We start from the raw sequence: 23917 nt of genomic DNA, 5'->3' as shown, positions 1-23917 counted from the left end.
CCCACAGGACCTGTCCGTCCCTTGTCCAGATTAGACATTAACTACCTCCCCATAACCATATATTATTGGACTCCAGGGCACTTCCTCATTCAATCCTATTTTTATTTTCATTTTACCATTATATTGCGAGGCTACCCAAAGTTGAATGAACCTCTCCTCTGCCTGTGTGCTAGGCCTAAATATATGCCAATGGACTGTTGCAGTGGTGGCTGACATGAAGCCTGATTCTCTGCTATGACATGCAGACTAATTCTCTGCTGACATGAAGCCAGATTGTCTGTTACGGGACCTCTCTCCTCTGCCTGGGTGCTGGGCCTAAATTTATGACAATGGACTGTTGCAGTGGTGGCTGACGTGAAGCCTGATTCTCTGCTATGACATGCAGACTGATTCTCTGCTGACATGAAGCCAGATTGTCTGTTACGGGACCTCTCTGCTCTGCCTGTGTGCTAGGCCTAAATATATGCCAATGGACTGTTGCAGTGGTGGGTGACGTGAAGCCTCATTCTCTGCTATGACATGCAGACTGATTCTCTGCTGACATGAAGCCAGATCGTCTGTTACGGGACCTCTCTGCTCTGCCTGTGTGCTAGGCCTAAATATATGCCAATGGACTGTTGCAGTGGTGGGTGACGTGAAGCCTCATTCTCTGCTATGACATGCAGACTGATTCTCTGCTGACATGAAGCCAGATCGTCTGTTACGGGACCTCTCTGCTCTGCCTGTGTGCTAGGCCTAAATATATGCCAATGGACTGTTGCAGTGGTGGGTGACGTGAAGCCTCATTCTCTGCTATGACATGCAGACTGATTCTCTGCTGACATGAAGCCAGATTGTCTGTTACTGGACCTCTCTCCTCTGCCTGTGTGCTAGGCCTAAATATATGCCAATGGACTGTTGCAGTGGTGGCTGACGTGAAGCCTCATTCTCTGCTATGACATGCAGACTGATTCTCTGCTGACATGAAGCCAGATCGTCTGTTACGGGACCTCTCTGCTCTGCCTGTGTGCTAGGCCTAAATATATGCCAATGGACTGTTGCAGTGGTGGGTGACGTGAAGCCTCATTCTCTGCTATGACATGCAGACTGATTCTCTGCTGACATGAAGCCAGATTGTCTGTTACGGGACCTCTCTGCTCTGCCTGTGTGCTAGGCCTAAATATATGCCAATGGACTGTTGCAGTGGTGGCTGACGTGAAGCCTCATTCTCTGCTATGACATGCAGACTGATTCTCTGCTGACATGAAGCCAGATTCTCTGTTACGGGACCTCTCTCCTCTGCCTGTGTGTGTGCTGGGCCTAAATATATGCCAATGGACTGTTGCAGTGGTGGCTGACGTGAAGCCTCATTCTCTGCTATGACATGCAGACTAATTCTCTGCTGACATGAAGACAGATTCTCTGTTACGGGACCTCCCTCCTCTGCCTGGGTGCTGGGCCTAAATATATGCCAATGGACTGTTGCAGTGGTGGCTGACGTGAAGCCTCATTCTCTGCTATGACATGCAGACTGATTCTCTGCTGACATGAAGACAGATTCTCTGTTACGGGACCTCTCTCCTCTGCCTGTGTGTGTGCTGGGCCTAAATATATGCCAATGGACTGTTGCAGTGGTGGCTGACGTGAAGCCTCATTCTCTGCTATGACATGCAGACTAATTCTCTGCTGACATGAAGACAGATTCTCTGTTACGGGACCTCCCTCCTCTGCCTGGGTGCTGGGCCTAAATATATGCCAATGGACTGTTGCAGTGGTGGCTGACGTGAAGCCTCATTCTCTGCTATGACATGCAGACTGATTCTCTGCTGACATGAAGACAGATTCTCTGTTACGGGACCTCTCTCCTCTGCCTGTGTGTGTGCTGGGCCTAAATATATGCCAATGGACTGTTGCAGTGGTGGCTGACGTGAAGCCTCATTCTCTGCTATGACATGCAGACTAATTCTCTGCTGACATGAAGACAGATTCTCTGTTACGGGACCTCCCTCCTCTGCCTGGGTGCTGGGCCTAAATATATGCCAATGGACTGTTGCAGTGGTGGCTGACGTGAAGCCTCATTCTCTGCTATGACATGCAGACTAATTCTCTGCTGACATGAAGACAGATTCTCTGTTACGGGACCTCTCTCCTCTGCCTGGGTGCCGGGGCCTAAATATCTGAGAATGGACTGTTCCAGTGGTGGGTGACGGGAAGCCAGATTCTCTGCTATGGAACCTCTCTCCAATTGATTTTGGTTAATTTTTATTTATTTAATTTTTATTTTAATTCATTTCCCTATCCACATTTGTTTGCAGGGGATTTACCTACATGTTGCTGCCTTTTGCAGCCCTCTAGCTCTTTCCTGGGCTGTTTTACAGCCTTTTTAGTGCCGAAAAGTTCGGGTCCCCATTGACTTCAATGGGGTTCGGGTTCGGGACGAAGTTCGGATCGGGTTCGGATCCCGAACCCGAACATTTCCGGGATGTTCGGCCGAACTTCTCGAACCCGAACATCCAGGTGTTCGCTCAACTCTAGTAGGCAGACAATGTCATAGATCAGCAGGAAATGCTAGCAGAATGCTTGGGTGTATAGGGAGAGGCATTACTAGTAGAAAGAGGGAGGTGCTCATGCCGCTCTACAGAGCACTAGTGAGACCTCATTTGGAGTATTGTGCTCAGTACTGGAGACCATATCTCCAGAAGGATATTGATACTTTGGAGAGAGTTCAGAGAAGAGTGTCACAAACTATGGATCCGATCGCTCCGGATCCCACCGCTGTGACGTAGTGGTCAGTGACGGAGTCTGCGCACACACAGAGACCTCACGTGACCGGGGTATTACCATTCGGCTAACACCCCCCCCCACTACACTTCGGTAACTGCCACCACGTGGGTTCCCGGTCCACGAGCCGACTATCCGAGTCATTCACTATCACACAGATCAGTGGATGAACCGGATATCACTTACTGACCAACCGCAGTCAATCACCCCCAGCTACAATTCCTAAATGCAATTTAACTAACTACTTGGTAACGTCTCTTCAAAGGCAAGGTACGTTGTTCAGCAGCTTAGAATATGGAAGACTTGGCTATTTAGATTTTATAATATTTAATAAGCGGTAAAAAGCAGTGCATACAAGTCTAATGAAAATGACTATAAATCTACAGAATAATAATAACAATATAAATAATCACGACAGTTCAAATGAAAGGGAAAAAGATGAAAGAATACTTAGTTTCTCTGGAGGGTTTCAGATGGTCGTTCATATGTCCTTTTTGAATCCTTGCAAACCCCTTTTCAGTATGTATCAGGGGAGACCCTCAAAGTTCTTCTGATACAGGGATATGCCGTCAATGTCCAATTAAGTGTCTGGTGATGTTCCATGGGTCTCTCTCCTCTGTCCTTGTGCATGGATTTTTATGAACTCTCCCATGGGCAGGAGACTTACTCCTGTCAGCCAATGGCAGCAGAGTGACTGTGAAGCCTAGGGATGGCCCCCAAGTGTTTTATGACCCCATCAAAGTTCAGTTCCTACAATGAGGATTATACTTAAGCCCGTATCTCCTTGATACGTCGGCATATCTTTATACAGAATACATATTTGCGATCCTTATTTATTTACCTACAGAATGAGACCACACACGGTAATGCTGGGACCTGTAGTTCTTCTACCACCCATAGGTCAGCTACAGAATCACATCCTCTAGTCATATTTGATACCCAATTAACCACAATACTCTGTAGAGCCTGGATCTGGGGTCAGATAGGGCATAAGTTGATTCATAAATGAAATATGAAAGTGGACTGGTTTTATGCCCAGAGCTAATTAAGGGCTATTAGCTCTCCTCAAACCAGACCTGGAAATTAATGACGTCACGCTCCAGCCAGGCTTGACAGCGAGCTGATCTTATCTTACAGGACAGGATGAGCTGGGCCTGGTATAGCCTTTATGACCTTTTTATAGCTGGCCTCAAAGAGTAGTGGTAATAAAAGTGTCCATCTATATCATAGGTAACCCAGGCTTCAGGAAGATGAGAGTTCACTGTTTTTTTACATAGGCCAGAAGCATATAAGATGGCTACCCAGAGGAATTATGTATGTATGCTGGCACAAAGAGCTACTAAACTGGTACATGGATTGCAGGATAAAACTTACCAGGAAAGATTAAAGGACCTTAACATGTATAGCTTGGAAGAAAGACGAGACAGAGGGGGTATGATAGAAACTTTTAAATACATAAAGGGAATCAACATAAAAGAGGAGAGAATATTTAAAAGAAGAAAAACGGCTACAAGAGGACATAGTTTTAAATTAGCGGGACAAAGGTTTAAAAGTAATATCAGGAAGTATTACTTTACTGAGAGAGTAGTGGATGCATGGAATAGCCTTCCTGCAGAAGTGGTAGCTGCAAATACAGTGAAGGAGTTTAAGCTTGCATGGGATAGGCATAAGGCCATCCTTCATATAAGATAGGGCCAGGGGCTATCCATAGTACTTAGTATATTGGGCAGACTAGATGGGCCAAATAGTTCTTATCTGCCGACACATTCTATGTTTCTATGTAATAATCGCACTATAAGGATTTTAATTTGCCCAAAAATGAAAAATGACTTTTGGGGGGTGACAGAAGCACTTTAAGAGGGGAGCGATGCCTGCATGGTGCGTTCTAGAACCAGACAGGTGCAATGGATACCGCATTAGAAGATGGCCACTATACCTCGCCTGGTAAGGGAGAAATAGGGCTGCATGGTGCACAATAGAACCAGAGAGGTGTAACGGCTACAGCAAATCTGGAGATGGTACAGGAACTCTTCCTCTAAAGGGATAAATGTGATAGCTTGGTGCACACTACCCAGCATAAGATAATGGTTACAGCCTCTGGAGATGGAGCACCTGAGAACCAGATAGGTGTACTGACTACAGTATCTGGAGACGGTACAGGTACTCTACCTATGAAGGGAGCAATGTGGATGCATGGTGTACCTAGAACAAGTGTAATGGCTACAGCCCCTGGAGATGGAGCACCATAGGACCAGACAGGTGTACTGACTACAGCATCTGGAGACGGTACCGGTACTCTACCTATGAAGAGAGCAATGGGGCTGAATGACGTACACTAGACCCAGGCATAAGCAATGGCTGCAGCCTGTGGAGATGGAGCAAGAGAGAACCAGACAGGAGTACAGGCTACAGCATCTGGAGACGTACAAGTACTTTACCTAGTAAGGTGGCAATGTGGCTGCATGGTGTACCTATAACAAGTGCAAAGGCTTACAGCTCCTGGAGATGGAGCACCATAGGACCGGACAGGTGTAAAGATTACAGTATCTGGAGATGGTACAGGTACTCTACCTATGCAGGGAGCAATGTAGCTGCTTGGTGCACACTAGAACAGATAGGTGCAAGAGCTATGGCAATTGAAGATGGCCTCTATACTCACCTGGAGGGGGAGAATACGGCTGCATAGTGTGCTGTAAAGGCTACAGACACTCACTCTAGTGAACCAGGGCTCCCTCTGTATATATGGTTGCATGACGCATGCTAGCACCAGAAGTAGGGTGTGTAGAATATAGCCCCTGGTACAGACAGTGCTGGGTATAGCATTTGGCTGTGGTACAAGTACCCCTCTGTTAAGTGGAAGGCGTTCGTACCAGGGACACCACGTAGGTGTGCCGGCATGCTAAACACTTGGCGGGCTGACTTACCAGTGTGCAGCCAGGGGAGCGTCATCCGAAAGTCCGCTAGAGGGGATAGCAACCCTGAAGAGGAGAGGTTCCTCAGTGGACATTAGTCTTTAAGTACCCAGAGAGAATCTGTATGGTGGAAGAACGCCTGATGCTCTGTTACTGAGGGAGAATCAGAGCAGAGGTGTCCACCGAGGCAGCGGATGGAATAGCAGGGAAGGATTTGTCACCAGCCTCAGACCCCGAGGATAGATGTGACAACCCGAGGTCATCTGTGTGCCCCATCGGAAGGGTCCCTGGGAGGGCAGAGGTGGCCGCAAGTTTGGGCAGGCAATCGGTGCTGCGACTATGCCATAGATTTGGAGAGTCGGACAGGATTCCCTATGGCATGGGACAGGGAAGAGGCTCAGTTAGGAGAGACCGACACAGAAGTGGGTCAGGGCAACATGAGGGGGGGGGGGGGGCGCTACCGCTCACAAACAGGGACAGGAAAACCGCGTAAGTGGTGTCTTTATGACCCGTGCACGGACGTCACCCCAGAGAAGACATTACTAGAGGTCAGTTACCTCATGGGGGAAGACTTATATGTATACGACATAATACTGAACGGTCCGGTCACTGCCAGAGAAACACAATCACTGGAGGGACTCAGGAAAGCAGAGGGGGAGGCTGGGAAGGGAAGAAAAACACCAGCCAGAGGCTTACTTACCAGACCCCAGGTACTGTCCCCCGAAGATGCGCTGCAGAAGGGACCTGGGAGGTTGCAGGAGAGATAATAACAAGATGGAGCCATCTTCTTCCAGGCAGAGGGAAGAGGCCCCGCCTCCCCAACAGAAAAGCCCGCGCCTAGGCAGAATAGGAAGAGAGGGTAGCCTCTCCCAGAAGCCAGGAGGGGCCAGTGAGGAATCCCTGGAAACCAAGGAGGGGGCGGGACGAGCGCGGCCTAGCAGGGCCAGAAGCCGGGGCCTCTATGAGGAGGCTGGGAAGGAGCTGGGTGGGCGGGGCTTATCGCGGCAGACGGGACAGCAAAAAATTGGTGAGGAGGGAGAGTAGCGACGACCGGGGAGGGGAGACACGAGGCAAAGGAAGCACCCAGGGCCCTTGGACAGGCTGGGAGAAAATGTGGCCTAGTAGCTGGAAGGGCCGGGAATGGAGCCTGGAGGGCCGGGGAGGGAGCAATGACGGCCAGGAAGGAGCGGGGTGACCAGGTAGAAGAGGAGAGCCCCGGGGGGGCTCTGTTTTCCCCTCCCCCCAGGAAACGGGGGGTAGAAGGCACCCAGAACCCTGGCCCCAGGCCACAGAGGGAACTAACCTGGGGACCACAAAGCCTTGGGGCAGGACAGGGATGGGGGAAGATACTCACTCACCGTCAGACGTCTTCGGGTGCCGCAGGGTCACCCCATTGGCAGACTCAACACTGGGACCGTGGGAATGCCGGCATGCCACTGCGGATGCAGTAATGGGGGACTGGGTGACCGGCGATGGTACCCGAGTACACGCCTGCAGGGGAAACCTAAAGTGGCAATCCACGATGGAGCCCCATCCTGCAGCTGGCCGAGACCTGCAGAAGAGTGAAAAAAAAAAATATATATATATATATATATATATATATAAAAAAATAAAAAAGCAGCAAGACCTGCGGAAAAAGCAGGTCATGTCTGCCTCCTACGGACACTAGACTAAAACTGAATAACCTAGTGGTGTGTAGAGGGTATAGTCCACCTTGGCGGAGCCAACCTTTTTGATGTCTAGTGCCTCCTAGTGGTAGCTGGGTATATACCCATGGTACTGTGTCCCCCAATGCCATTAACGAGAAAACACAGCTCTTAGGGCTGTTTCACACAAGCGGATGCCGTGCGTGACATCCGCTCCGTGAATGACAGCCAAGACCCGATGCAGACTGCAGAGGCACGGAGCATTAACATGATTGATAATGCTCTGTGCCTCTCTGTGACCTCTTTACTACGAAATCACAGTGACAACTTTTGTTCAGCTTCTCTCTCTGGTGAATAATGATTTCAGCAGCTCCTGCTAGGGCTGCTAAGGGAATTTCCCACACAGGCTGTGTGTGAGGCTGGCTGTGATTGGTCAAAACTCCTGCTGTGTGTGAGGCTGGCTGTGATTGGTCTAGACTCCTGTCCAGCAACAGCAGTTTAACTCTATGCTTTCTGTTGTTGAGCTTACCTCACATTCATATAATGAAAAGGCATGCTATCTTTTTTGCGTCTGTGAACACAATATATATAACAGTTATATGACATCCAAACATGAAGTCACTGTAATAACTCTGCTTTTGTCTTTAACACACAAACATAGGAACTGTATTAAGGTTGTATAGCAATATACTTAAAATAGATATTTATTAAGGTACTTTGGAGAGTATAAAAAAAATATATAAATATATATATATAATGTGTAGGGAATGAATGTAAAAAGTGTTGTAGTAATGTGGAAAAATATATATAGAATAGATTAACCATTTCATGACCAAGGGTCATTGATGCCCCAGTGTCCAGGTCAAAATTTACAAATCTGACATGCATCACTTTATGTGGTAATAGCTTTGGAACACTTTTACTTATCCACGCCATTCTGAGATTGTTTTCTCGTGACACATTGTACTTCATGATAGTCATATATTTGAGTCAATATATTTCACCTTTATTTATGAAAAAATCCCAAATTTACCAAACATTTGGAAAAATTCACAATTTTCCAAATTTCAATTTCTCTGCTTCTAAAACAGAAAGTCATACCTAATAAAATATTTATTACTTAACATTCCCCATATGTCTACTTTATGTTGGCATCATTTTGGAAATGTCATTTTATTTTTTTAGGATGTTAGAAGGCTTAGAAGGTTAGAAGCAATTCTTAAAATTTTTAAGAACATTTCCAAAACCCACTTTTTAAGGACCAGTTCAGGTCTGAAGTCACTTTGTGGGGCTTACATAGTGGAAACCCCCATAAATGACCCCATTGTAGAAACTACACCCCTCAAGTTACTCAAAACTGATTTTATAAACTTTGTTAACCCTTTAGGCTTTCCACAAGAATTAAAGGAAAATGGAGATGAGATTTCTAAATTTCACTTTTTTGGCAGATTTTCCATTTTATAATTTTTTTTCTTTAACACATTGAGGGTTAACAGCCAAACAAAACTAAATATTTATTACCCTGATTCCACGGTTTACATAAACACCCCACATGTGGTCGTAAACTGCTGTACGGATACACGGCAGGGCGCAGAAGGAAAGGAATGCCATACGGTTTTTGGAAGGCAGATGTGCTGGATTGGATTTCTGAACGCCATATGTTTTTTATTTTTCTGCTGATCATGTTGTGCAGGGGCTCGTTTTTTTGCAGAAAGTGTTGAGGTTTTTATAGGTACCATTTTTGGGTGCATAGGATTTTTTGATCATTCATTATTACACTTTATGGGGCAAGGTGACACAAACATTGGCTGTTTTGGAACAGTTTTCATTTGTTTATTTTTACAGCGTTCATCTGAGGAGTTAGGTAATATGATAGTTTTATAGAGAAGATCGTTACGGATGTGGCAATACCTAATATGTATACTTTTTCTTATTTATTTAAGTTTTACACAATAATAGCATTTCTGAAACCAAAAAATGATGTTTTAGTGTCTCTATAGTCTGAGAGCCATAGCTTTTTTTTTATTTTTTGGGCGATTGTCTCAAATAGGGTATCATTTTTTGCGGGACGAGGTGACGGTTTGATTGGTACTATTTTGGGGGTCATACGCCTTTTTGATCGCTTGCTGTTGCACTTTTTGTGATGTAAGGTGACAAAAATGGCTTTTTTTTTACACAGTTTCTATTTTTTTATGGTGTTTATCGGACGGGGTCTATCATGTGATATCTTTATAGAGACGGTCGTTACGGACGCGGTGATACCTAATATGTGTAGTTTTTTTATTTTTCATTTTTTATAGGAAAAGGCAATCAATTTTTTGAATTTTACATTTTTATTCAATTTAATTTTTTTATTTATCAAGTCCCTCTTGGATCTTGAAGATCCAGTGGGGCTGTACTATACTTTGCAATGCTCTTGCATTGCAAAGTGTAATACATTCAGATGCCCTGTAGGTGGCAACAGCGTCCAGTTGCCATGGCTGCCATCGGGGCTGCCATCGCAGCGCAGCAGCCCCGATGGTGGAGAGAGGGAGCCCCCTCCCTCTATTAACCCCATGGATGCCGCTGCCGGGTGTCACGCTAGCAGGGGGCGGACTCAAGGAGGGGGCAGCACTGTGGAAGATAGGGAACAGATCGGGGGGGTCTTCACAGATCGGGGGGGGGCACGAGGACACTGATTGGTTAGTCTGCACCTCTGATTGGTCCCTTGCCGGCATTACTGCACAGGGCAGGGGCAGAAGCTTTAATCCAAGCGCTTTGCAGCGCTTGGATTAAAGAGCTGCCAGAACGTTTATATACGTGGTAGCTGCACGGGGTATGTGCAGCTATCACGTATATATACAGATTGCGGTGGTGGAGGCTTTAAAAATAGAAAATAAAAATAGAAAATATGAAAATATATTCAAAGAATGGTGGATTCAATGTTCAAGCTTGGATCCAGAGTTAGGTATTCCAAGTGTCTTTGGAAGGTCCTGTCTAGAAATAGGATCACAACTGCACAAGAAAGGATCCATGGTGTAAAGAGCTACGCTGTGCAACAAACACGATCCCCGAAATCACACTGCAGCTATAGTCAACACACCTGTCTATAAACAGGAGGATTCCCTGTCAAGCATCAGACACTGCTCCCAAGGAGACAAACAGGAGGAAATAAAAGCATCAATGCAGGCAACTCTGTAGACTCCAGCAACCGCACCAACAAACTTCCTATTTCTAGACATTACTTTCCACAGACACTTGGAATACCCAACTCTGGATCCAACCTTGAACATTGAATCCACCATTCTTTAAATATATTTTCTATTTTTATTTTTCTATTTTTAATCTATTCTATATATATTTTTCCACATTACTACAACACGTTTTACATTGATCCCCTACACATTATATATATTTATATACTCTCCAAAGTACCTTAATAAATATCTATTTTAAGTATATTGCTGTACATTTTTATTTATTCCTATCCTATATTGTACAAGTACCCAATCCCAGGTAACTGAGTGCCCTCAACTTTGACCTTACTTCACCATACCCATTTACATTTGCGGCATCATGGCGAGTCGCATGGAGTGAGCACTACACCGTTGTCTTCCAAGCAGGTGCAGCCACTTTTTCCCTACTGTATTAAGGTTATTGGCAGGTTTAGCGGTATAAACATATAAGCTATATTAAGAACCTAGGACAGGTCTTAGCTGGCCAGCTACATGTACATTAGTGGTGTATTGGCCTTCCGTGCAGTATTTGAGTTCGGTCTCTTGTTAAAGCACGTTAAAAGCCTGTTATGGTTGTTTTTGTATGTCCTAACAACTTTCTGTGCACAGGCACACTGTACTAATTAATTATTTTATTATATTGTAATATAATTTATAATGTAAGCAGAAAAAAAAATGGGTATTGTTAAAAAACTTTGTCCGATTTTGTTATATTGATAACCTATCAGGATAGATCATCAATATCAGATCAGACAAAACTGACAAACCCTTTAATGAAATGACACAACACATTTTTAAATTAAATGCATTTTTTTTTTTAAATACACGAGTACACTTCGATAACCTCAGATATTGGGTATCCGCATAACTATCACATGTGTATATATACTGTAATTTTCACAGTATACGGTGCAGGTGCTGGTTTTAAGGGGGGAAATAAGAAAAGAAAAAAAAAATCGGCAAATCTCAGATCAGACACCCAGTCTTCATCACATCCCCAGTTATCATCAGACGCTCAATCTTCATCAGACCTCAGATCAGACCCCCAGTCTTCATCACACCCCCAGTTATAATCAGACCCTCAATCTTCATCAGACCTCAGATAAGACCCCCAGTCTTCATCACACCCCCAGTTATAATCAGACCCTCAATCTTCATCAGACCTCAGATAAGACCCCCAGTCTTCATCACACCCCCAGTTATAATCAGACCCTCAATCTTCATCAAACCTCAGATCAGACCCCCAGTTTTCATCACAACCCCAGTTATAATCAGACCCATAATCTTCATCAGACCTCAGATCAGACCCCCAGTCTTCATCACACCCCCAGTTATAATCAGACCCTCAATCTTCATCAGACCTCAGATCAGACCCCCAGTCTTCATCACACCCCCAGTTATAATCAGACCCTCAATCTTCATCAGACCTCAGATCAGACCCCCAGTCTTCATCACACCCCCAGTTATCATCAGTCCCCCAATCTTCATCACTCAGATCAGACCCCCCAGTCTTTATCATACCCCCAGTTATCATCAGTCTCCCAATCTTTATCAGACCTCAGATCAAAACAACTTCCCTCTCCTGCCCTAGATGGCGCTGCTATTTGGGAGATCCAGCAAGCTCTTCCTACTGCACTGCACTGTGAACTGATGTCACACAGCACTACGTCTTGGCACAATAAGCAAGACATATATATATATATGTGTTTGTTGGTTAATAATCCACTAGCACAAAATGCAAAATGTTCTGTCATCTGATTTTGGAAACTGCATCAGTTAGTTGGTTCTAATGATCTTTAGCCTCAGAACACAGGGATTCATTCCAAGGTGTGTTGGAATTTGTGACTATAATACTAGGTCAGCATTCATTATTAGAAATTCATGATTTAGCTGTGTAATAGCTGTTTCAAGATCTTTTACATAGTTATATTACATGCAGATTGACTTGTTTAATCATTTGTCATGTGTTGCTGCTTTTAGGGATGAGCGAATCGACTTTGGATGAAACATCCGAAGTCGATTCGCATAAAACTTTGTTTCAATACTGTACGGAGCGAGCGCTCCATACAGTATTAGAATGTATTGGCTCTGATGAGCCGAAGTTACTACTTTGCGACGTCTCGCGAGACTTCACTTAATAACTGCAGAAATTGATTTATACTGTAAAAAAACATTTCCCGAACTCAGGTTCGGTTCCAAGTAACTTTGGCTCATCAGAGCCAATCCATTCTAATACTGTATGTAGCGCTCGCTCTGTACAGTATTGAAATGAAGTTTTATGCGAATCTCCTAGGTCAATTCGCTCATCCCTAGCTGCTTTATATTTTTTCTTATATTGTATTAAAAGAGTAACTGCACTTCAGCAAACATTTTGATATGTCACACTGACATATCAAAGGTTTTGATCAGTGTGGGTCTTGTTGCTGAGACCCCATTGATCGCCGAATTGAGGATTAAGATGCATCAGTGTTTCTCCTTGGTGCGGCAGATGGACTGCCCCATAGACTTTCTGTTCAGGCCTTTTCAGCAGCGAGGAGAAACAGCACTCATCTGAGCACCTCTTACTTGTTTTAGCAACCAGTGGGGTCTCAGCATATATCACTATGACTTAGGACTCTTGCACATGACCGTATGTATTTTGCGGTCCGCAAAAAACGGATCCACAAAAAATACGGATGACATTCGTGTTCATTCCGTATTTTGCAGAACGGAACAGCTGATCCCTAACAGAACAGTACTATTCTTGTCCGTAATGCAGACAATAACGGAATGAACACGAATAAAACGGAAACAAAATGCACACGGCGTACCTTCTATTTTTTTGCGGACCCATTGAAATGAATGGTTCCATATACAGTCCGCAAACAGAACGGAAACGGAATGAAAATACGTTTGTGTGCAAGAGGCCTTATTAAAAGTTTTACTAAAGTGCAGTTGTTCTTTAAAGGGATTCTGTCACCACATTTTACCCCTACAGTAAAACATAGCTACTTGTAGGTCTCCCTGAGCTGTATTAAATGATGCCCTTATTAACTAATAGTCTTGATTTACCGTATTTTTTGCCCCCCAAAAAACGGCCCATAAGACGCACCTAGGTTTTTGAGGAGGAAAATAAGCAAAAAAAATTTTTTACCAGTAGGTGTGCTTTTGGTGGGTTTTGAACTAATGGTGATCTGTGCATGATACTACTATGGGGGATCTGTGGGTGGCACTGTTATGGGGGGGATCTGTGGATGGCACTGTTATGGGGGATCTGTGGATGGCACTGTTATGGGGGGGAACTGTTATGGGGGGGTGATCTGTGGATGGCACTGTTATGGGGGGGTGATCTGTGGATGGCACTGTTATGTGGGATTATTTGTGGATGGCACTGTTATGGAGGGTGGATCTGTGGATGGCACTGCTATATATGTGTATATCCTATGTCTAATAGTTAATTGTAATTGTATGTAATCGCATAAGGGGCGCTGTGTATTACCGGTACTTACAACTACAAGCGCTCGCCGCTCGGTAGGCAGAGAGGAGGGAGGAGGCAGGCCGGGAGGACGGGCGCTGGCAGTGTGAGTCATACGTCATGCGCTCACGCGCCTGCTTCATTCATAAAGTGGGCGGCGCAGGCGTGTGACGTATCACTCACACTGCCAGCGCCCGTCCTGCCTCCTCCCTCCTCTCTGCCTACCGAGCGGCGAGCGCTTGTAGTTGTAAGTACCGGTAATACACAGCGCTCCTTATGCGATTACATACAATTACAATTAACTATTAGACATAGGATTATACAGTGAGCGGGGCCCGTGTAGTGGAATACAGTCACTGCACGGGCCCCGCTGTCATTATAAAACCAAATGCCGGCCCCCAGCCCCTCCTCCCTCACAGCTGATACACCCGCCGCGCGGCATCGCGGCGGGTGTATCATTGAAAACGCCGCAAAATCAGCAGCATTCGCCGTATAAGACGCAGTGCTATTTTCCCCACACTTTTGGGGGGGAAAAAGTGCGTCTTATACGGCGAAAAATACAGTAGTTAATAAGGGCATCATTTAATACAGCTCAGGGAGACCTACTAGTAGCTATGTTTTACTGTAGGGGGTAAAATGTGGTGACAGAATCCCAAGTACATGTGTGAATGTAGCTCTTAACTTCAACAATAAAAACTTCCAAAGGATGATACTCAAGATGCTCTCTTCTCCATCTTAACAATGAATCACTCAATTTCTTTAAAAAAAAAAAAAAAAAAAAGGGCAGAATGTGCCCTGAATTGGGTTATTACATTAAACTGCTACATAATCATTCAGTTCAATAAAATTATGCCTATGATCTTTCCAGAATTATCCACGTATTTTTTTTTACTCCTTTACAGGAAGTAATGTCAGATTTGGAAGAGAGTAAATATCAGAATGCAGAGCTACGTCTTTCAATATATGGGCGTTCTCGCAAGGAATGGGACAGTTTGGCGCATTGGGCTGTCAGTCATAAAGTGCATTCCAACAACGTCCGATGGCTGGTCCAGATCCCTCGGCTCTAGTAAATATATTTTCATTTAGTATACAATGGGGCAGATTAACTAAGCCTAAAATAAATTGTAAAATACATATAAAGCAAGGAAAGATTAAACTGCTCTGCAGAGTTTGCTTAAACTGATAAAAAAAAAGCCCACCAAAAAAAGTCTCATATAGACACATATAATAAAGTCCCACATCTCAAACTCCCACAGCATACAAAAGTTGTATACAGTGATCCCTCAGGATACAATGGCCTCAGGATACACTATTTTCAACATACAATGGTCATTTCTGACCCATCGTTAGTTGAAACTAGACTCAACTTCTCTGGTAAGATAGATGTATTAGTTGCTAGTTAGCAGCTATTCCTGAGAGTTATATGTAAGGACTTGTTTTATCTGTCTTAGTTATCTGTCTATTTTTCTTAAAGGGAACTTGTCACCTCCAAAAGTGATAAAACTGCCAGCATTACCTTATAGCAGCCCCCAGTCTGTAACTGATCATGTGTGTGAGCCAGAAATTCGTTAATCCATACTTTAGAAAAACGCTTTTTTAATCTCCCTGAGCGCTTTGTTTATAGTGTGCTTGCAGTCAAGGGGGCAGCAGCCTCCTTGCTTCAAGTCAAGCAATGCCTGCCTTTTCCCCGCCCCCTCTTGACTATGATTTACATATTTACCATTCCTTGGGATCGTGCCAGTCTGACGCCTGTAGGGGTGCGCCGCTCGTGACTGCGCGATCCTATCTCGGGCTCCCGCAGTCAGCTGGGCATAATTTGGGAACTGCACATGCGCCGGCTGGCTCGATTCGGCGTGCGCGCACACTGGCATTAATCAGCGCGTGCGCTCACTGAATCGAGCCGGCCGTCGCATGCGCAATTCAAAAAGTATGCCCGGCTGACTGCGGGAGCCCGAGATGGGATTGTGCAGTCACAAGCGGCGCACCGCACAGGCGCTAGACTGGCACGATCCCAAGAAATAGTAAATATGTAAATCATAGTCAGGAGGGGGGCAGAGAAAAGGCAGGCATTGCTTGACTTGAAGCAAGGAGGCCGCTGCCCCCTTGACTGCAAGCACACTATAAACAAAGCGCTCATGGAGATAAAAAAACGTTTTTCTAAAGTATGGATTAACGAATTTCTGGCTCACACACATGATCAGTTACAGACTGGGGGCTGCTATAAGTTAATTCTGGCAGTTTTATATCACTTTTGGAGGTGACAGGTTCCCTTTAAATTTTCATTTTCTCTTATCTTGGATGACATTTTGGGGCTTTGGAACCAATTACTCAAGTTCCAATGGTTTCAACATACAATGGTTGTACTGGAACCAATTAATATTGTAACTTGAAGGACCACTGTATTAAAGACTGTATGCATGAAAGTCACACTCAATCCAACATTGGATTAAGTGCCACTTTTAGGGCTCTTTCACACGAACGGATGCCATGCGGGTAATCCGCTGCGTGAAAGACTGCCAAACCCCGATCCAGACAACAGAGACACGGAGCATTAACATGATTGCCTCTCTGTGATCTTTTTACTACAAAATCAGGCCTCCTGCACCCCGTGGCCGTATTGCTGACCATATTTGTGGATCCACAATACACGGGCGCTGTTCCATGGGCATTCTGCATCACGGATATGGACCCATTAATTTCAATAGGTCCGCAAATCCAGAGATGCGGAATGGTGCGTTCTGGAGCAGGGTTTGGCTGTCATTCACGCAGCTGATTATACGCACTGCATCCACTCGTGTGAAGGAGCCCTTATACATACAGAGTTTTATATACAACTTTAGTATGCTGTGGGCATTTTTTGGGGGTATTTGAATGGTGGGACTTTATGTGTGTATAGATTTACTAAGCCTTTCTAACATTTAGACCAGGTATCTCAAACTGTGGCCCTCCAGCTGTTGCAAAACAACAACTCCCACAATGCCCTGCTGTAGGCTGATACCTGTAGTCTGCCCAGGCATGCTGGGAGTTGTAGTTTTGCAACAGCTGGAGGGCCTCAGTTTGAGATCCCTGATTTAGACAGTGCGGAGGTAATTTATCATCCCCAGTGCACCAAAAAAGTGACGACAAATCATTTGTGAAAAAAAAAAATTCAACTATTTTTGGAGTTTTAAGGCACATTTGCCACCTTTCTAAAAGGAAAGGTGGACATGGCTTAGGAGAAAGGGCATGGCATCCTGCAGCCCTACAGATTTACTATAAGTTATGCCAGAAATTCTGATCTCACTGACTCTGTTTATCTGTAAATAACATAGGTATAGCCTCCCCTGGCTGAGATATGGGGAAGCTGTTATATTCTAGGGCTGTGATGGCTAACCTCCGTCACTCGAGCTGTGATAAAACTACAACTCCCAAGATTCACACTTGCTTGTCTGTTCTCAGAGCTCTATAGAAATGAATGGAGCATGCTGGGAGTCGTAGTTTCACCACAGCTGGAGTGCCGGAGGTTAGCCATCACTGTTCTAGGGATAGCCTAGAGCAGCGGTCAGCATCCTTTGGCCCTCCAGCTGCTGTGAAACTACAACTCCCAGCATGCAAACATGCTTGGCTGTTTTTATAACTTCCATAGAAGTGAATGAAGCATTCTGGGAGTTGTATTTTCTGGAAGCTGGAGTGGCGGAGGTTGCAGATCCCTGTACTAGAGCCTGCTTGAGTCTCCGATACCTATCACTGGTATATTCCAATACAGGCCTGCAGGTGGCATCACTGTTTTGGGATATACTGAATGCTGTGTTCTGTGATAGATACCGTAAATATCCTTCATAGAATACAGTTGGCAATCTAATGATTGCTTGTTATAGTCCCCTAAAAAAAAAAAGTTATTAACAATATTGAAAAAATCTAAAATTTCAAATCACCCCCCTTTCCCCAAAATTAAAATAAAAATAGACATAGGTGTCACCGAAAACACCTGCACTATTAAAATCTAAAACTATTTATCCCATAAGGCTTCACACAAAAAATTCTAAATGTCCAAATCGCCATTTTTTTGTAATTTCACCGCCGCAAAATATTTGAATAAAGAGTGATCAAAAAGCTTTACACACCCAATGAAAAGTACAGATCACCCCACAGAAAATAAGCCCTCACACAGCTCTATAGACTGTTCTATGGGTTAGAATATGGCAATAAAAAAATTATAATTTTTTAACAGTTTTCTTTTTTTTCCCCCCTCACTATTAATACACAAGAAAAACTATATCAATGTGGTATTGTTTTAATCATACTGACCTGGAGTATGAAGTTAACAGTTTTATAGGGAACACCGTGAAAACAAAACCCATAAAACTGTGGTAGAGTTGCCTTTTTTTTTTACAATTCCACCCCATTCCACCCCATTTGGATTTTTTTCCAGCTCCCCACTACATTATATGCAATATTAAATGGTACCATTAGAAAGTACAACTGCAAAAAACAAGCCCCCATACGGCAATGTGAATGAAAAAAAATAAAAAACGTTACGACTCCGGGAGGGCAAGGAGAAAAAAATGGAAAATCACCAGGTCCTTTAGGTGTTCAAAGCATAATATACAATGAGGGGGGCGGACTGACCATTGAACCTACAGGGAAATCTATGGGTAAGCTGATGCCCATGGGCCACCCATGCCCTCCTTTCTGCCTCTGGCTAGGTACATAATGAGGTCTTGGTGGTAATTAACACTATCAGGATCATGTAATCATGATGCGCATGCCTTCCTGAATTCAGCTACTGTGACCCTCATCTCACATCCTAAGCTTCTTGCTCCATTAGGGCCCTCGCACACGACCGTATGCCCTCCGAGACATACTGTCCGTGAGTGGGCCATATTTCTCGGAGTGGCATTAATCGTGCGCACGGGAGCACACAGCATCATAGATTACAATGATGCTGTTGACGTCGGGCCACCCGCGTTACTATTGTCCTGCACTCATAAAATCATGTCTCGGAGGGCATACGGTCGTGTACAAGTGCCATTAACCAGAGACAACTGGAGGAGGAAGACACAATAGTAGCTATTGATGGCCACCACAGAGGGACAGCTTTTTGAGGCAATAAATTGGGCTGCACTGTGGTATTTGGTTCTCCTGGGATAGTATTTTGCACCATGATATTTCTGACCCTGCCTACTTGTGTTGCCCCGCTTTCTGTCAGTTTGGACCCATAACATAGGGCCACTTTTTTTTTTTTTTTTTTTTTTTTTTCAGGGCCACTTTAAGTTCCCAGTACGCTCCTATATACAAATGGATGTATTTGTGTCTGTTGGTTTACTGTTTATTTAGTTTTGAAAAAGTCTTCCACATTTTCTTTATCTTCTTTTTCTTTGTAGTGATGTGTTTCGAAGTAAGAAGCAGGTTAATAATTTTCAAGAGATACTTGAGAATATTTTCTTGCCTCTGTTTGAAGTCACGGTGAATCCGGCCAGTCACCCAGAGCTGCACTTGTTTTTGGAGCATGTAAGTAGCCTTATTGGCACATCACTATGCTTTGTGGGACAATGCAATGCAATCTCCTACTAAATAATTTTTTGTAAGAAAATGTTGTAATATTATAAAAATATTTGATTTGTGTATTTTTTTAATCCATGTACAACATTTTTTTATGCATACAGGGTAAATGATTATAAAACTGTACATACAAAACATAAGTTGTGTTGTCCGTACGGCAGAAGTCTCATCTTTAAACATGCTGCCTGCTTGTGCATACAGCAGGCGCCATAGCTGCCAGGTTTCTGCTGCTTCAAACAGCACCGCTGCAGCTGCGACGGCGAGCAGGTGAACAGAGAAGAGAAGGTAACACTCGTACAAGCGCTGCTTTCTCTTCAAACAGCTGATCGGCAAGGGTGCTGGGTGTTGGACACCTGACAATCTGATATTGATTGCCTATCCTGAGGACAGGTCATCAATATAAAAAAAGCCCGGAGAACCCCTTCAACTCTTTTGCTACAGCGATAGGCATACATGGCGCCCGCTCGCAAGTGCAGCGGGTGTCATGGCCAGCAGGTCTCTACTGTTTCAAACTTAATTAAAGCCTTTAGATGCTGTGATCAATTGAGATCATGGCATCTAAAAAGATCAAAAACCCAGAAGCTAGTGCTAATTGATTTAAATGTGCTCCCTTTTCATATAATAAAAAAAATAATAATTACAATGACAAAAATATAAACATCATGGCTATCACTGTGACTGAAAACGCCCGTACTATTAAAATATAAAAATATTTTTCCAATACGGCTAAATGGCGTAACGGAAAAAAAGGGTCAAAATGGCCAATTTGCCATTTTTTCATTGCTTCTCTTACCCAAATAAATGTAATAAAATGTGATTAAAAAGTCACACACACTCCAAAATGGTATCAATAAAAACTACAGAGTGTCCCCCACAAAATGAACCCATACACAGCTCAGTAGATATAACTCTAAAAAGTTATGGGGGTCAGAATATGGTGATGTAAGAAAAAAAAAAATATATTTTCAAAGTTCACATTTATTTTTACACTATTTAGATCTAAAAAAAACTATACATATGGGTTTTCTTTGTGATTGTATTGACCCAGAGAATGAAGGGCATGTGTCAGTTTTGCTGCAAATAGAACGCCGTTTGAAATAAAAAAAACGTAAAACGATGGATGAAATGCTTTTTTTTTTCCCAATTCCACCCCTTTTGGAATGCTTTTCACGCTTCTGACTACATTGTATGCCATAATTAATGGTGGCATTAGAAAGTACAACTTGTCCTGAACAAACAAAAAAATTATGTCTCAAGGAAGATAAAAATGAAAATGCAAAAACTAAAAAACCTCCAGTATCCTAAGGGTTAAAATAAAAGTTCCACATGGTTATATTTATTTTTATGGTGTATACACCAAAAATTACGTGACAAGCTTATTCATTCTATTTGATTAATGTTCCTCCTTTTTCTGCTTCTTTAGGTGGATGGGTTTGACAGTGTGGATGATGAATCTAAGTCAGAACATCATATTTTTAATATGGAGAGCCCACTGCCAGAGAACTGGAGAGAGGATGAAAACCCCCCTTATTCGTACTATTTATACTATATGTTTGCCAATATGACTGTGCTCAACCACCTACGAAGGTATGTGAAAGTACTATTATTACTAGTACTAGTATGGCACTGCTCTGTAAAGTGCTTCTTTGATTTTAGAAGATGGAAGCAGTGTGATCGGCTGCTGTGGGGAAGGTCTTTAGTTTTACAGAGGTGCTTCCTCTCTAAAGCTTCTTGCACATGTCCGTGGAACACAGACTATGTGATACCGGCCTGGATTTCTTCTGAGTGCAGGAGCGCACGGTGTCATTGGTTGCTATGACGCCGTGCGCTCCCTGCTGTTGCCGCAGTACAGTAATACACTGTTATAGATCATACCAGTGCATAACCGTACTGCGGCGGCAGCAGGAAGCACACGGCATCATAGCAACCAATGACACCGTGCGCTTCTGCACTCAGAAGAAATCCAGGCCGGTATCACACGGTCTGTGTTCCACGGACATGTGCATGAGGCTTAAGTAATTACTGAATACAAACTGCTATTAATGAACAATAGGAGGTGGTAAGGTCATTTCAGTTCGCTTTACTGGCAAGCTATTGGTGGGACAGAGAAAAATCCAGCCCTATTTCCCCTCTACTATAACTAAAATATTATGAAAGGAAACAATTACAATTCGGAGTAACTCTTATTAAAATACTGGCTATCCTAAGGACTGTACTGTAGTCATCATACATTTTGGTGTAATGTATTTCTGTGATGAACTGGCCCAACCAATATGACAGAGATTTGTCATAGTGATAGCTAGACAATCTCTACCTCAGTATGGCTGCGCATAGCCTTAGAGTCATGGTTATTTTTTTTTCTCCCTGGTAACAGACAGCGTGGATTTCATACTTTTGTTTTGCGGCCACACTGTGGAGAAGCTGGACCCATTCACCATCTTGTTTCTGGATTCATGTTGTCCCAGAATATTTCACATGGACTGCTGCTACGCAAGGTGATACTTACATAGCTTTTTTAACTTTGTGTAACTCCCTCACAGAAGCTGAATTCTGCAATATCATATATAAAGTCATAAAAAACGATCCTTCCCTTTTACCAGTAGCATTTGTCATTTGTAATGTCGGACAAACAGTGCTTTATATGATGGTCATAGAATTCCTTCCTTTTATTATAAGGAACATTTGGAAGATTTACAAGTGATAGAGTGTGAAATCAGTGTCATCCTCTCCATGCCATCTTTCCCACTTCCAAGGCATCCATTATGTAGCTATCACCCGCCAGTAACATGCACATTTGGCTTTGCTGTGTTATTTTAGATGCCATCACTGGTGCTGCTTATATTTGGGAAAAACGCATGGAGCGGGGAACAATGCAACCTTGTCAGACCTTTGTTTCCACCACTGGGCTAAATAGAATATTGTCAAATCTCTTCAAATTGACAGGGTTTGGCAAAAGAAAAATGATAGGGGCATTCCATCATCTATTCATGTAAATGATAGGCATTTTCAGTTACAGTTGGCAGGGTTTACACATTCCAGCTGCTGCATGCGGTTGAAGCCCTGGCCACGTGCAGCAGCCTATAGCTGCACAATTTTTCAGGAAAGGCCAAGATCCCCATGGGCAGAGAGGGGTTTCAGCCACATGCAGCAGCCGAAATGTGTAACCGGGCTTAGTGTATGGAGAGTTCAGAAAGTGTGATTAGAGGGGAAGGTTGTGGTCAGTTTAGGAGCTCACATAGCAGGAATGAGTTGCAGACTGTGTAGTACTGTACGTACCACAATGCCATTTGATGGAACAGGGATGAACCACTCCAAGGCAATGCCCACTAGGCCCTGACGAGTTCTGTAAAGAAAAATTCAAAGCAACATGAAAAAATATTGGAGTGTAGAACTGAACTCTTACTTTTAGGCCCCCTAACCCCATTAGGTCAGATGCTAATAACTACAAATGACCTGAGAGTCTGAAATTGATTACTACAGGGTCAGGCATCTCATGTTCCACACCAATACCTAGAAAGGCAATTGACCATAATAAAGACATAATTGGTTTTCAAACCAGCAAACAGGAGGAAAGACATTGAACTTATGGTTTTGCGATTTATCACTGACGTTAGGTTTGAATTTTATAAACCAAAGGCAATAGTACATTTATTTTTTCAGTATTTATAGTATTTTCTCAATTATTGCAGGCTCCAGTGTTGCAGTATCTGTACTACCTGGCACAAATTGGTATAGCCATGTCTCCCTTGAGTAATAACAGCCTTTTCCTGAGCTATCACCGCAATCCACTCCCTGATTTTCTGTCACGTGGCCTTATGGTATCCCTGTCCACAGATGATCCTCTGCAATTTCATTTCACAAAGGTATCCTTTTTTATTTTTATATGCTTTTTATAGTCCTGTACTGTATATGTCTTCTAATATGTAGTCCGTTTCAGGAGCCTCTGATGGAGGAATACAGCATTGCAACTCAAGTGTGGAAACTCAGCTCATGTGATATGTGTGAGCTTGCCAGAAACAGCGTTCTGATGAGTGGCTTTCCTCACAAGGTAACAAAGCTCAACATCTGCAGTTTACAGCATAAAATACTACAGGCAGTAAAGGGTGTAAAGTTCGTCATTTTCTACAACCATGCTTCCAAACTTGATGCCAAATGCCATAAATATAAGATTTGCACCATTCTATTTTACCCCAATCAGAACTGTCCTATGTCACACTTAATTTGGTAAATTGAGTTAAAAAAGGAAAAATTGGCAGCACTCCGATTTTAGTGGATAAAAAGTAACCATACAGTAATGACGTTTCAGTATACATTAATACAAAATTATATTTGTACAGTGCTAATCATCATGACAAGAGTATCGATCAGTGTTTAACCACTTGGCGACCT

The 23917-nt window shown here is 43.5% G+C and overlaps 1 protein-coding gene across 7 annotated transcripts in view; it reads left to right on the top strand.

Annotated features, from left to right (window-relative positions):
- The window catches only part of AMPD2 (adenosine monophosphate deaminase 2), a 272744-nt gene that overhangs the window by 221462 nt on the left and 27365 nt on the right, over positions 1-23917 (top strand). For all 7 annotated transcript variants that reach the window (XM_044288314.1, XM_044288315.1, XM_044288311.1 and 4 more), the window contains exons 12-17: positions 14890-15053; positions 19351-19477; positions 20952-21115; positions 21903-22023; positions 23218-23391; positions 23466-23576. In XM_044288314.1, the coding sequence (XP_044144249.1) occupies positions 14890-15053; positions 19351-19477; positions 20952-21115; positions 21903-22023; positions 23218-23391; positions 23466-23576 (861 nt within the window). The remainder of the gene's footprint in view (positions 1-14889; positions 15054-19350; positions 19478-20951; positions 21116-21902; positions 22024-23217; positions 23392-23465; positions 23577-23917) is intronic.

The sequence above is a fragment of the Bufo gargarizans genome, chromosome 3 (genome assembly GCF_014858855.1).
Source record: "Bufo gargarizans isolate SCDJY-AF-19 chromosome 3, ASM1485885v1, whole genome shotgun sequence".
NCBI lineage: Eukaryota > Metazoa > Chordata > Amphibia > Anura > Bufonidae > Bufo > Bufo gargarizans.
Note: the sequence above shows the minus strand (reverse complement) of the source record. Positions and strands in the feature narration are given on the sequence as shown.